This window comes from Hyperoodon ampullatus (assembly GCF_949752795.1).
Source record: "Hyperoodon ampullatus genome assembly, chromosome: 13".
NCBI lineage: Eukaryota > Metazoa > Chordata > Mammalia > Artiodactyla > Ziphiidae > Hyperoodon > Hyperoodon ampullatus.
The window spans coordinates 27251725-27266437 of record NC_136926.1 but is presented as its reverse complement, the minus strand read 5'-3'; the positions used below and the strand labels follow the sequence as shown (position 1 = coordinate 27266437).

The following is a 14713-nucleotide window of genomic DNA, read 5'->3' as shown; positions in this document are numbered from 1 at the left end:
GGGCGGGCCGGGGGCAGGGCCTGCAGACGCCCAGGCCCTTGTCTGAGTGCCTCCTTCTGCCCCAGACAGAAAAAAGGACCTGAGTAAGATGAAGAGCCTTCTGGACATCCTGACAGACCCCTCCAAGCGGTGAGCTTTGCCCCTAGGCCCATGGTGGGAGGATGGTGCTGCGCCCACACCTCACAGAGGGTCCCCAGCTGCTTGGCTGGCCTACCCTGTGGCCCTCACAGCCCTGCCTCACTGGGCTTCTGGCCTTGATGGGCTTCAGTCTGACCTGCAGCCCTGCCCCTGATTTGCTGGTGGCCTTGGGCAAGTGACTGGTTCTTAGTTATCCCGTCTGCAAAAGGGGCAGCTGAGCTCACACACACTGACTGTGGGAGGGAACTGGGACGGCGTCCGAGAAGCACTTGGAAGGCAGAGGACACGCACTCATGTCCTTTCCCTTGCCCACCGGCCGTGGTAGCTGCTGAGCACCAGAGCTCAGCCAGCGCCACCTCCTGTGCGTGGACTGGCCTTGGGATTCCTGCCGTCTCCCCAGGCCTTGGCTCAGGCCAGCCTCCCCTTCTGGAACATCCTCCCTGTTCTGCTCATCTGGGCAGAATGCTGGGCACTGAGGAGTGGGCCTGTTGGCGGTGGATGGCCCCCCAGGCCCTCACTGGGGTCATCGGGATGGGGGGCAGGGGCCTGGCCTCTGTCCTTCCCCTTGATCCATCACATGCGTGCCTTGTTCTGCCAGCCAGGACCAGCAGCTCCTGGGTGCGGGGCCATCTTGCCTTAGACTCTGGGTCTGGGAATAGTGGGTGGGCTGGCTGGGGTCCCTGGGGAGGGTTCTGGTGGCCCAGGCCTCAGGTCTCGCTCCATCCAGAGGAGGCCAGATGGTCAGTGGTTGGGATGAGAACGTGAGAGCTGCCAGCTCCCCTGTCCTCCCACGTGGAGGGTCAGCCACATCTTTTCCCCTATAGGTGCCCTCTGAAAACGCTGCAGAAGTGTGAGATCGCCCTGGAGAAACTCAAGAATGACATGGCAGTGGTGCGTAGGGTGCCGTGGCCTGGTGGTGTTGGTAGGGTCGCAGGCATCTCCGGGGAGGTCAGGGCTCACCCCACAGTGACTCGGAACCATGAGCTAGAAGGAGCCTGCAGTCAGAGGTGGGCAGGGGACCGTGCCGCTCAGTCTGGGGACCCTGCCCAGGAGTCCTCTTCCAGGTCAGGTCTGCAGTGTGGGTGGGGTGAGAACATGGGGGAAATCAGCCTCTGGGTGCGGGCCCATGGGTGCTTCCTTCCCCCACAGGTGTGAGGGTTCTCATGCCCAAGGCCAGGCCCAGGGGGAGCAGAGTGTGTCCAGGATCAGCCGTCCTTGTCTGCAGGGGTGGAGGTGGTGGGGGAGCCAGGAGGTCTGGCTGTGAGTGAGGATGAGGACCTGGGGTCTGGAAAGCCTCCCCAAGAGTGGGCTGCTGACCCTGCTGTCCTGTCCCAGCCCACGCCCCCACCACCCCCGGTGCCGCCAACCAAGCAGCAGTACCTGTGCCAGCCACTCCTGGATGCCGTCCTGGCCAATATCCGCTCACCTGTCTTCAACCATTCCCTGTACCGCACGTTCGTGCCTGCCATGACGGCCATACACGGCCCCCCCATCACGTGCGTACCGCCCAGGGCTTGGTGGGCGGTGGGTCCTGGGCCATGGCCTGGCCAGGGTGGTCAACACGGCTACCTCCCCCAGGGCCCCGGTGGTGTGCACCCGGAAGCGTAGGTTTGAAGAGGACGAACGGCAGAGCATCCCCAATGTGCTCCAGGGGGAGGTGGCCCGGCTAGACCCCAAGTTCCTGGTGAACTTGGACCCTTCTCACTGCAGTAACAACGGCACCGTCCACCTGATATGCAAGCTGGGTGAGTGCCGGGGGTGGGGTGGATCAAGAACGAACCCTGACTGGCAGCCCCAGGCTCTGCCACTGCCCAGGACCACCTGCTCATCCCCCAGCCCCGGGCCCTCTCCGGAGCCTGCCCGCTGTCCTTGGTCCCCACACGCTCCTGGCCCAGGACTTGCACTGGGGGCTGGGCCCTGAGCCTGCACACTTTCACCTCTCCCCCACGTGCAGGGAAGCCCCCTCCCTCCTGTCCAGCTGCGACTCTGCTCACCTGAGGCCCTGGGGAGACGGGGAATCCCGGGAGTCAGGGGCCTCGGCTCTGCAGCAGCCTCACCAGAACCTCTGGGGGCTGGAGGGTGCTGTTGGGGAGCAGGGCTATGAGGAGGGGCAAGCCGGATCACAGGTGCGGCCTTGTGTGTTGCAGATGACAAGGACCTCCCCAGCGTGCCACCGCTGGAGCTCAGTGTGCCTGCCGACTACCCTGCCCAGAGCCCGCTGTGGATCGACCGGCATTGGCAGTACGGTGGGTGACTGAGAGGACGGGCCACCAGGCTTTCCTCCACGTGCCCCTGCCCTGCTGAGGCCCCCCTCTTCCCCTTCCTCCTTGGTGGGCAGGAGCAGGTTGCCCCTCAGTCACATGCAAAGAGAAGTGTCTCTGACCCCATGGTGTTCCTGCAGCTCCAGGGCAGCCGTGTTCCGGGAATGAGGGGTGAGCAGGCCCAGTGGCTCCTGTGGGCCTCTTCAAGGCTGACCTGGGGGCACACATGGGAGCTTGGGCTCATGGGGACCCATCTGAGTGACAGGCCCAGAGAGAGCCTTGGTGATGGGAGACAGTCCCCCCGAGGCTCAGAGCTGGCATGTAGAGGACCAGGACAGGGGCCCCCAGGCCATCCCTGAGGCTCCAGACCATTTTGTTCCAGCTCTCCACTGGCACACGGGAGCTGGCACACCCGGTCCCTAGGCTGGGTGGGGCGGGCCAGGGTCCTGGCAGAGAACACAGCACTCATGGCCCGCCGCTCTGCTGCAGACGCCAACCCCTTCCTGCAGTCGGTGCACCGGTGCATGACCTCGCGGCTGCTGCAGCTCCCTGACAAGCACTCGGTCACGGCCCTGCTCAACACCTGGGCCCAGAGCATCCACCAGGCCTGCCTCTCGGCCGCCTAGCCGCCACCGCCACTGCATCTCCGGCTGCCTGCCCTCCAGGGACCGTGGGGCAGCCGGCAGCCTCGTCGGGGCCCCGTGTCGGACATTTCTAGATGCTGGCTTCCTTAGAGAGCTTGGGCTTAGGTTAGCTTTCCTGCTTTTATCCTCTGCCTTGGGGACCCGCCAAACATTTCCCACACTTGGACAGGACTGGGACAGGCGGCTGGCTGCTTCCTCCAGGAGCCAGGCACGCCCCCGGCCCTGTGCTCCTCGGGCTACTATCCCCGCAGCCTCTGCAGGGCCCGTGTCCTTCTTTGGGAACTCAGGGTCCTGTGTGAGCCTCTCGCGTGTGCGCCAGAAAGCTCTTCTACCGTTTCTATAGGGGAACGTGCAGGACATAGGAAACCCTTAAAACATGCAGAATTCCCTGATCACGGTTTTGGGTTGAGATCGTGCCACCGTTGGCATGTGGGGCACGCCACAGGGAAGCTCCAGGATCCGGGGGCGCTGACTGCAGCTTGAGGGAAGGTCTGTTTGTGGCTGTGGGTCCCCGGCCACCGGCTGGGCCTCATACCTCATGATCCTTCTCATTCTAGCCCTGGGAGTCTGCTCAGCACTGTGGAGGCACCCGGGGAGCAGGGGTGTCTGGGTGGATCTTGTTCCTGGCGCCGTGCCCACTGGTTAGGCACTTAGGCCCACTCGGGTTAGGATGTTGTCCTCGGGACCCAGCGTCTTAAGAACCCTCCAGACAGTTGAGGGCTCCTGACGGGGCGCCAGCCGGCCCTCTGGCGATGAGAGGTTCCCCCCTTTTGTATGTGCATTACCGTGTCTTCTGTGGTTCTTATAATAAATTTATTATTCCTGTGTTTGTCATGAATTTGTCACTGTGTCCCCCCCTCTCTGCAAGTCAGGGGCCCTCTGTCCAGTGAGGGGCACTGTCGGGGCTGAGCCAGGTCCCCCACCTCGGGGATGGCCACCGATGCCCAGACGTGCCTGTCCTGGTTCACCCCCAGGTTCCCTACTCCCCAAAGCAGAAGCGGCAGAGATCGGCACTGAGGACATGGCCGGTTGGGCCAGGAGGACTGTCCTGCCAGGCAAGGGTCTGCGCTGAAGCTGCTGTTCTGGCGATTGAGGGGGTGGTGTGAGGCCATTGCAGGGTGGGGCCCAGTGTACAGGAGAGGACCTTCTCCCGTGGCTGTGGCTCTAGCCGTCCATGGAGGAAGGCAGGCTGGGTGGGGCTGCTTACTAGCTGTGTTCATCAGTGGACACAGGACAGTGTCTTGCCCACATGCCGGGAAGGCAGCCCCCTGCACTCCAGGAAGAGTGTGCAGGCTGTCCCAGAGCTTGTTTTCTTACAGGGCAGCCGCAAGGCCCTAGCAAGCAGGGTGACTGCCCAGCAGGCCCCGCCCATGGCAGGGAGCAGAGCTAGGGGCGCTCAGGGCAGCAGTGCCTGATGGCCAGTGAGGAACAAGACTCACAACAGGGAGAAACGAGCTTTATTTCCAGTCTTCGACAGGTAGGCTCATGCTTATTTCATAATGCACACGTGTGTGTAAGTGCCGAAATACCAAGCAAAGAAATAAACAGTTCCTCAGCCCTGAGACCACGTACTTTATCTGCCGTGGGTTTGGCTGGTCTGGAAGTTAGGCTGGCGTAAATGTACTAGGATTCTTTGGAAGTGCTACCTAGAGGGTGAGCGGTCGTGGGCCTGGCACTCAGAGCACCGAGTAGTGCAGCCGCCGGCTCTGCACCGCCTGCAGCCGGCTCTGCCGCTCGGCGAAGTTGCTCTTGAGGCTCTGCTTCAGTGCGGGCAGGATGGCGCACTCCGCCACGGGCGCCCGGCTCGGGATCAGGCTGGGGGGCGGGGGTGGGGGTGGTCACTGCGGACGCCCTCCCCGGCCCTGTGGCCCCTGGGCTCAGAGGCTGCCTACCTCCCATGCCAGTAAGACTCACCATTTCTTAGAGACGCCCTTGGTGGCGACCTTGGGGAGCTGCGTGGCCCCCGGGTGCAGAGCCTCCTGGTCCCTGGGGAGGGACGAGTCAGCTGTGAGCCCCAGACAAGCAGGCCCTGTTGTGACCCAGTGGGCCGCGTGGGGTACTTACTTGGGAGAACCGGGCCTGGCCTCCTCGGGGGCAGCCCTGGGTCTCTGGCTCCCTTCTAGGAGGGACTTGAGGTGCTGCAGCTGGAAGGCAGGGAGAAGAGACGCGGTGGTTGGGGCTGCGGGGGCCCCAGGGCGCCCTGCAGCCGAGCCTCACCTCTTGGGCCTGCAGGAGGTTGGCATTCCACAGCTGGCGGATGACCACTTCGCACTGCTGGAGTGTGGCGGGCTTGCACAGGTGCGGGGGCAGCCTTATCGAGGGGGACATCCCTGGCACCTGCTTGCCCTTGTGCAGGCTGCCGGCCACCAAGGTGGCTGCTGGATTAGAGCTCTCCACTTTATCTCTGAAACAGCCATTAGAGCAGACCAGAGGCGGCCTGCCGGAGGTGATCTCTCACACCCCCTCTCGGGGCAGCACCTGCTCCAGCTTGAGTAGAGGGTCGTCTCCACGGCCTCCTGGGGGCCTGGCTCCCTTCTGCCTACCAGGGTGCAACAGGCACCAGGTGGCGGGGGTGGGTCCCTGGGGCCGGCCATGACCGGGCCCGTCACTTCCTCCCCCTTCAAGGTACACTGAGGAGTCAGATGTGGTTTGAGCTGCCTGGCTGCCCTCAGTCCTGACCACAAACCCAGGGTGCTGGTGGAGGGGGGAGCCTAAAGACTGCAGAGAAGCAGGAGCCTGGCCTGCTGGTGGCACTACCCAGGAGACAACAGGGTCCCCTCTTCGGATGCAAAGTCCAGGCTCACTGCTGCTTCCCAGGAAGTCCCAGGAACCCGGGTGTCACCCAGGACTGGTCCTGCTCTGGTCTGCTGGCCCTGTGCCTTCCAGAGGCCAGCACAGCTCCCAGGGTAGAGCCCAAACCTGACTCAGGGTTGTCTTGGCGAAAAGCAAGCTAATGTGGAGGCCAAGTTACTTTGTTTCTGTGCTTTGAGAGAATGCTTTAGGGGCTGCTGCTGGCCCCTCTTGCGGGCTCAGGTCAGTGCAGGGACTGTGCAGGACCCCCAGGGGAGGGGAGAAGGCAGGGTCCACCAGATGGGCAAGCCCGGCTTTCACAAGCTTGCTTCCCTCTGAAGACCTGCCTGTTTGGAAGGACAAAGCAATTGGCTGGTTCCAGGGTGTGAACCTGCTGAATGCAACCCTGTCCCGTGGGGCTCACGGAGCCTTACTTGGCCAGCCCCTGTGCCCCGAGGGCTTTGTCCACCCTGCTGCTGTGAAGCAGGGCAGCAACCAAGGGCTCCTCCTCCAGGTCCGACTTCTGGGGAACGTCAGCTTTCGAGTCTTGCTTCTTAGAGGAGGTGGGCTGGGGCCTGGCCTTGCCTTGCGAGTTGGCTGCGGGTCAGACCCAGACAGGGCCAGTCACTGGGCATCTGTCGGCTGTATGCACCCAAGGGGCCCCGCCCCTGCATCAGTTTCATCTTTGTAAAGGGGAGATGGTAATGGCCTCCCTCCGAGGGCTGCTGGGAGGCACAGATGTGGGAGTAGGGTGAAGCCTGTGGGTGCCTGAATGTTCTGAAGCGGACATAGTGGTGGAGGTGGCTCCCCGAGCAGCCGAAGTGGGGAGAGCCCCACACACCCCGTGGGGCAGTCTCCTCACGGGCCTCGGTAAAGGCCGGGGTGGGGTAGCCAGCAGCTGTTCCCTGACTCTGAACCCCATTTCGGGCAAAATGAAACGGAAGGAAAGGTCTGGTCCCAGCCTGTGCAGGTCTGCTTTCCCAGGATGAGGCCCCTCACTCAGCAAAAATGCCACAAATCCAGGCTCTGTAGGAGGGCCAGCCCACCCGCGTCCTGTCTGCTCTGAGGGACACAGCAGCAGTGAAGACTACTCGGGGCTCCTCTGTCACACGCTCTGCCTGACTCATGCCCCACACTGACCATCTTGCCTCGGCAGCCAAGCCTGTCCTGCTTTTGTGGCCTGTCCTCAGGCCTCCCTCCAGCCGACCCACTAACCTGTCCCCTGGCCTCAGCTCCCTCCTGGAGGTTTCAGCTCACAGGGCACCTGGGGACCCTCCTTGGTCCCACAGCTACCCCTTAACCCCCAAGTCCATGGGGACTGGCAGAGGCACTCCCCCGAGGTCTGCCCCACAGAGGACCACCGTGGGCTTTCAGCATTCGGCTCAGCACCCCACTTGCTGTTTCAGACCCGGGCGCCCCGAGGTCTGTACCTGCTCTTACCCGACCCTGAGCACAGAGGTGCTGGTGTGCTCACCTGACACCACTGTATTCGAGATGGACTTGGACTGAAAGCTGGAACTGGAGATGCTGCCTGTGGGGGCTGCTTGGGGTCAGCAGAAGGTGGCAGCAGCGAGGCTCCCATCCCTGCAGGTCCCAGCACTTCTGCACGGCCAGGTCCACCTGTGCCCGCCTCCTGGCTCTGCAGGTCCCAGCCCTCCCCCACACTCTGGTGAGGCAGCCCCAGACACCGCCAGTGCCAGAGGGAGCCAGGGCCGCGGGGCTGGGGACGGAAGAAGCAGTGGGACCTGAATGGGAGCACGTCCTCTCTCGAGGTCCCATCGGGGGACCCCTGCCACTACGTGCCCACATCAGCTCGCTGGAGCTGTGCTGCCCCACTGGAGAAGGGCCCTCACCACCCCATCCTCTGCGTATCTCCCAGGAAGAGAGCCCTGGGCACACCCCAGACTGGGGCATTCCAGGCGGGCACCACTCACCACTCAGACCACCTCCCGATGTCAGACCTGTTCCCAAAAGTAAGAGGGGAGGGGAGCCCAAGACTCGACCTGGTCGTCCCCAGGCTGGGCTAGGGGACAGGCAAGGTGAGTGGGCCACAGTTGAGGACATGCCCCCATGATTGCTGTGGAGATGATAGGGAGGGCCCTGGAAGGAGTGTGCCCAGAGCTTCCTGCCCCAAGGCCAAAGGGACCAGGGTTGGGGCTGGGGCTGTGCCGGGGAAGCCTGGGGCAGCAGTCCAAGTGAAAGCGCACCAGGAGAGTGAGGCCAGGGCTGGGGAGGGGGGAACCTGGGCAGCCCCCTGCCCCCAGCTGCTCTGTCCACTGCCCCTGCTACACAGAAATCAGGCTTTGGGGTCCCCAAGAGTGGCACTTGCTGTGCTTGGGTGCATGAAGTCACCCAGACCATGGCTGGGAGCGGTCTGTCTGTCCAGGCCCCCTCCCCACTGGGATAGTTCGCGTGGGCATAAGCAGTCTGGGGGCTTGCTCTTGAGGGCAGTAGCTTCCCATCAGGCACCTGTGGGCCTGTCTTACCTTTCTTCTGCGGCTTCTGATTCATGATTAGCTTGTAGTGGAGATCTGAAAACAAGCACGGGCTCTCCTCGTGGCTACTCTGAGAAAAGAAGCTTCGCTTCCCCTGCCCACTCCTCCTTGCTTAGCCCCTGAGAGACCCTGCTCCATGGACCAAGCCTTTGCCTTGGCACCCTCGGGTCGGTGATGCCTCTGGCTGCTCCCTGAGCCAGAACCCCTGTGTGAGAGCCTCCCCCGGAGCCCATTCCTCCATCCGTGACGTCTACAGAGCAGTCTCTGCCATGCGGGGCCTGGGCTCTAGGGGGACAGAGGCGAGTCAGGATGACCCAGGTGTCAGGGATCGTTCTGGGGCCCCGGATCTGGGTGTGCTTAGTTTGTGAAAATTCATTGAGCTATATACGCGTACTTTGGGGGTGTGTTTCACTTCTACAAAAGTTTTTCAAAGGAGGCCGCCTGACCCTGCCTGGAGAGGAGAGGTGGGCCGGGTTACCTTCGGGAGTGGCGCGGCCGGACCCGCCCCCCGCAGTTGGCTTTGGTGCTGGGGCGGGGAGCCGAACCCCGAGTGGCCGGGGTGGGACTTGCGGCCCTGCGTCCTCCCTCAGCCTTCGTGCGCCGTCTGGGCGCGGCAGCCCCGGCCCGCCGCCCGCCTCACCCTTGTTCTCCCGCTTCAGGTGCTCGATTTCCTCATGGAGCTTGACCAGCGTCTCCGAGTGCTGCTGCTGCAGGAACTGCAGCGTCTTCTCCAGGTCCAGCGCCCGCTTCTGCGCCTCGCTGAGTCCGACCGGCGCGCCGTGCTGCCTGGGGTACGGAGGGACCGCGGGCAGGCGCGGGCGCAACGCGCCCCGGGAGCCCAGGATCCCCGAGCTGGGGGGCCGCAGCCCGGCCGCCACCCCCGCCGCGCTCATGTAACCGCCTCCGCCGCGGACGCACGCCCACTCGGTGGCCCGGCTACCGACGCTCAGCTCGGCGTCGCCATGGAAACGGGCGCGCCCGCAGGGGGGTCTTTGCGTGCTACGGGGCGGGGCATGGGCGGGGCTGAGTAGTGGGCGGGGCCTGGGCGCCAGGGGCGGGGCTGCGGCGGGGCGGGGCCTGGGTGATACACCTGACTTAATTGGATGGCATCCTCTGACTTAAACCACAGAGAATCGTCTACCTTTACAGGTCTTAATATTTAGTTTTGTTCACTGCTTGTGGGTTTTTTGGCTTTTTATATTTTTTGATGGGGACCATTTTTAAAGTCTTTGTTGAATTTGTTACAATATTGTCTCTGTTTTATGTTTTTTGGCCCCGAGGCATGTGGGCTTTTAGCTCCCCAACGAGGGATTGAACCCGCACCCCCCGCATTGGAAGGAGAAGTCTTAACCGCTAGACTGCCAGGAAAGTCCCACTGGTTGTGTTTTAATAGTTCACTTTTTGAATAGATGATACGATTACAGGATGATACGACTTTAGATGGTAAGATTTTGATTCAAAAATCAAAAGGTAGAATTTCCACTTCCAATAATCGCAGAACCCTCGTGCTTTATGAAATGTGGACAAAATACATGAAACAGCTGTCTGAAAGCACTGGAGAAGAGCAAAAAGCAGGCGGAAACTGGAGGAAGGCAGCTCTTGAAAGACAGCTGTTTTCTTCTGAGGGCTCCTGATCAGCCAGACCCGAACAGGAAGCCAGAGCCTTATCGGCTGGAGAGGGCGAAGGATGCAAACTGAGGGGCGCTGGGAAGTTTGGGGCCATAAAACCCCCTTCAAGTACGTGGCTGGCCTGAAATGCACATGTAGGGGTAAGATTCCAAAGGTCCCAGGGCAAGACAGAGCTGGAGGGCGAAATGGCCTAACTCCAGGGGAGACCGAGTTTGGAAACTGACAGAGAAGCTTGGTAAACGCCTCAGTTTTCCATTTAAACCCCAAAAGGGCCACAGCTTAGGAATAAAGACTGTGTTCTAGAAATAAGGGATTTGCACTAAGACTAAGGAAGAAATCAAAATACATTTGCCCTAATAGAACTTAAAGCCCAGTCTCCACAAGTCCATGGTGATCTTCCCATAATTAAACTGCCTAAAGAACAGAATTCAACACTCTTCAGAGAATGATAACAGAACCCAGAGTCTCAATGACACATCATCTGCAAGGTCTGAATTACACTAGTAAATACCAGACATGCAGAGAAACAGACAAACGGTGATGGAGTCAAGGACAGAAGTATATCCTCCTCAGTAGAAATGATTCGAACAATGCAGATAAATCCAAGTCCACCCTGCCCCCTGTCACGAGCGAGGCATGGCCACTGCCTGAGCCTTCTCTGTGTTTACATACTTACACTCGTACACTTATGGGTAGGACTCATTTGTCTGCAGTGGCCTTCAACTGTTTCTGTGTAATGGGATCATGACAGACATATTGCTTTGCAACTTGGTTTATGTTTTTGTTTTTTTTAAATTTATTTTTGGCTGCTTTGGGTCTTTGTTGCTGCACGCAAGCTTTCTCTAGTTGCGGCGAGCAGGGGCTACTCTTCGTTGTGGTGCACGGGTTTCTGATTGCAGTGGCTTCTCTTGTTGTGGACCCCGGGCTCTAGGCGCGCAGGCTTCAGTAGTTGTGGCACACGGGCTCAGTAGTTGTGGCTCGTGGGCTCTAGAGTCCGGGCTCAGTTGTTGTGGCTCGTGGGCTCTAGAGTCCAGGCTCAGTAGTTGTGGCACACGGGCTTAGTTGTTCCACGGCATGTGGGATCTTCCCAGATCAGGGATTGAACCTGTGTCCCCTGCATTGGCAGGCGGATTCTTAACCACTGCACCACCAGGGAAGTCTCTGGTTTATGTTTTAACAGCAGGTCTTAGAGAACATTCCAGGGAGTTCATGAGTTCCTGCCTTTTTTATTTTATTTTATTATTTTGGGCATTTTATTTTTATTTTTTTGAATTTTATTTATTTATTTTTTTATACAGCAGGTTCTTCTTATTCATCAGTTTTATACACATCAGTGTATACATGTCAGTCCCAATCGCCCAATTCATCACACCCCCACCCCCACCCCCCCGCCACTTTCCCTGCTTGGTGTCCATACATTTGTTCTCTACATCTGTGTCTCAGTTTCTGCCCTGCAAACCAGTTCATCTGTACCATTTTTCTGGGTTCCACATATATGCATTAATACACGATATTTGTTTTTCTCTTTCTGACTTACTTCATTCTGTATGACAGTCTCTAGATCCATCCACGTCTCAGCAAATGACCCAATTTCGTTCCTTTTTATGGCTGAGTAATATTCCATTGTATATATGTACCACATCTTTTTTTTTTTTTTTAAGATGTTGGAGGTAGGAGTTTATTAAATTATTTATTTATTTTTGCTGTGTTAGGTCTTCGTTTCTGTGCGAGGGCTTTCCCTAGTTGTGGCAAGCGGGGGCCACTCTTCATCGCGGTGCGCGGGCCTCTCACTATTGCAGCCTCTCTTGTTGCGGAGCACAGGCTCCAGACACAAAGGCTCAGTAGTTGTGGCTCACGGGCCTAGTTGCTCCGCGGCATGTGGGATCCTCCCAGATCAGGGCTCGAACCCGTGTTCCCTGCGTTAGCAGGCAGACTCTCAACCACTGCGCCACCAGGGAAGCCCCGTACCACATCTTCTTTATCCATTCATCTGTCGATGGGCATTTAGGTTGCTTCCATGACCTGCCTGCCTTTGTTTTTTATTGCTACACAGTATTCTCTGGGCTCATCCTATTTTTGCTCTCCTGGGCCATCCTAACCCTCCAGGGCAAAGTCAAGGACAGGCTGACTGTTCCCGTGACAGTAAGGGCCAGGTGTGCAGTCTGAGAGGAGGCTCCTGCTGCTACACCAATTGTCAGCACTGTAAGATGAGCTTCAATTAACAGGGAGAAAACGTTTTCACCTACTGACTCTCAGGGGGAATATGTTTAGAATTGGAATTACCTGCTGATTTAAGTAAACAAGTGTCACATGGGAAATGATGACTATCTTTTCAGCCACAGCTGAGGGCTGCGATGTGGCACCCTCCACTCCTTTGCAGTCACATAAGAGCCTAGAGTTCCTGTGCATTATCTCATTTCATCCTTGAAATACATTCGTCAAGGCAAGTGTTATTACATTTCCAATTTATGAACAGGGAAAGCAATGTGCAGAAAAGGGTTTTTAAAAAAAGTAATATGATGGGAGAACATGTATATTGTTGTACATATTTTCATTTCTCTGAATTTTTGTCACTTGCGCTTGTGGTGTCATATCTGAAAAACTATTGAGTACTTCACAGTTATGAATATTTACTCCTGTGTTTTCTCTTGACAGTTATAGTTTTAGCCCTTTCTTATACATCTGTCTGTGATCTGAATGTTGGACAGGTCCCTTCAATGCAGTGACCACGCATTTCCTCGTTGATTTTTGTTCAACGTTAGACTGAAGAGCCCCTTTTCTTATCCTAATCCTTTTCTGCTCATGTACAAATTAATTTATCCAATAGTTCATATTTTGATTCCCGAGATGTGAGAAGCTGGATGTGTATATAATAGGTAAAATTGGTTATTTATTGGGCAGCTACTATGTGCTTGCTCAGTGCTGGAGAGAAAAAGTACAATACTTGTGCACAAGGAGCAAACATACACATCAGAGAATCAGTCACAAGTATTTATTCAGCATCTTGAAGTGCCCAGCATCACACAAGTAACAAGAAGCATCTCTGCTTTTATTTGTGGACCAGGGCAGGTGAGTACAGAAGGGGCTCTTAGTCCAGCCTGGGAGGTGGAGGGAGGTGGGGGTTGGGGGGGGAGGAGGTCCCCTGGTGGGGAGGGAGGGGGTGCAGACCCTCAGAGACCACCTGAGAGCGCAGCAGAAACCCCTGGCCTCCCGGAAGGGGAGGTCAGAGGCCACTTCCGGGTGGTGGGGCCAGCTGAGTCAGCAGCTCCCTCTTGACTGGCTGCCCCAAGCTCAGGTCTTGTTGGAGGAGATTTCAGATACCTAAACCCTAAGCTTTCCGGAGGACGTTCTGTAGGACACAGACGCTTGGATGTTACTGGATGCCTCATGGGAAACAGGTCATGAAGGACAGTGAGTCCAGCGTGGGCTGCGGGGCTGGGAGGTGCCGCCAGGAGGCCAGAGCCGGGAGCTCTGAGAGGCAACCGGGTTTGACCCTTTGGCAGCGGTTGGGGTGGTGGCCAGAGGGTGAAAGTCAGGGTGTGGGGGGAGTTGAGGGGGTGGGCAGTTGGCATAAACCACCGGAGGCTTCGGTGAGGTGAGGGGAAACACAGAGAGAACCCCCATCTTCAGCCTGACCTCCGGGAGCCGGGCCAGCAGCCTCTCCTCGGGTGTTTTCCCCCCTAGATGTGCCCCATCCCCCAGCACCATCCCTGCAGCTGAGAGCACCCCCCCCCCTTTCCATTGCTGCAGCTCTGAAACCAAGGGCCCTGAGGATTAGCATCAGCTAGATCCACTCCACCTATGATCTGCCTTCCCCCACCAAGTTCACTTCAATTTTTTAACAACAGCTGCTTTTTTTTTTTTTAATTAATTAATTTTTTTGGCTGCGTTGGGTCTTCGTTGCTGTGTGCGGGCTTTCTCTAGTTGCAGCATCGCTTAAATTGTTTTTATGAAAATTTGCATATCCTCTGAGTGGCACGGAGCCTAAACGGTAAGACGTTTGCCCGAGTTGTTGCTTCAGGAACTTGGTATCAGCTGTGACCAGTTCTAGCTGAGCTGGTGAGTGGTTAGGACCACCGACCCTCCAACTGAAACCGAGCACTGGGCTCATGGGCCTGCGGGCAGAAAGTCAACCTCTGACAGCGGGCTTTGCAGCAAACTAAGGATGTTGTTTGCAGGGTGCCGAGCAAAGGAGTGGGGGGCAGGCCTCAGACCCACTGCAACGTGGCCTCTGAGTTAGTGGTTTTTAAAGGGGAAGAATAGAGGGGCTGGGGTTCATCACCTTAATTGTCTGTGACCTGGGCGTCTCTGTCTCTGTAACCTGTACAGGCCATCTTGCCCCGGAAGATGACTCAGAATGGCACGTGAACATGATGCTTATTGGGAAGTTGAGGCTTCAGGCACCTGACCTGCATTGCTTATTGATGAGGCAAACGTGACCATGTAGGTGCAGCCAGGAAGGAAGGGAACCAGAATTTAATTGTAAACTAGTCATGGGACTTAGTTTCCACCTATATGCCATCAGGCCAGGCACTGCCCCTCAGAACCTGTGTCCCTCACAGAACGGCTGCTTCACCATTTTCTTATTTCCAGTCACCTTTCCCCACCTCCTGTGCCTCAGCCTCATCCGGTAAATACCCATCCTCGGCCCTTGGGTAGGCAGCCTCTTCTCTCTGCTGTGAACCTCGGCGCCTCGGCATCTGGTTCAGTGACACTTCTGCCTCTGCTCCATCCATGCCTTTCTCTACTCTGCAGC

The 14713-nt window shown here is 58.0% G+C and overlaps 2 protein-coding genes across 5 annotated transcripts in view; one reads left to right on the top strand and one right to left on the bottom strand.

Moving 5' to 3' along the window:
- Nucleotides 1–3870, top strand: part of MED15 (mediator complex subunit 15) — a 62935-nt gene extending 59065 nt beyond the window's left edge. For all 4 annotated transcript variants that reach the window (XM_079717618.1, XM_079717616.1, XM_079717617.1 and 1 more), the window contains 6 exons: nt 66–129; nt 963–1029; nt 1474–1634; nt 1717–1883; nt 2286–2384; nt 2889–3870. In XM_079717618.1, coding sequence (XP_079573744.1) covers nt 66–129; nt 963–1029; nt 1474–1634; nt 1717–1883; nt 2286–2384; nt 2889–3025 — 695 coding nt within the window. In that variant the 3' untranslated portion in view covers nt 3026–3870. The remainder of the gene's footprint in view (nt 1–65; nt 130–962; nt 1030–1473; nt 1635–1716; nt 1884–2285; nt 2385–2888) is intronic.
- Nucleotides 3871–4719: 849 nt separating this feature from the next.
- On the bottom strand, nt 4720–9221 carry LOC307062253 (coiled-coil domain-containing protein 74A-like; the record flags this gene model as incomplete). The annotated part of the gene is given in 8 exon segments (XM_079717880.1): nt 4720–4858; nt 4958–5029; nt 5108–5227; nt 5229–5447; nt 6268–6430; nt 7308–7364; nt 8320–8364; nt 8969–9221. Coding segments are annotated over 8 exon segments (1068 nt in total).
- Nucleotides 9222–14713: the final 5492 nt, after the last annotated feature.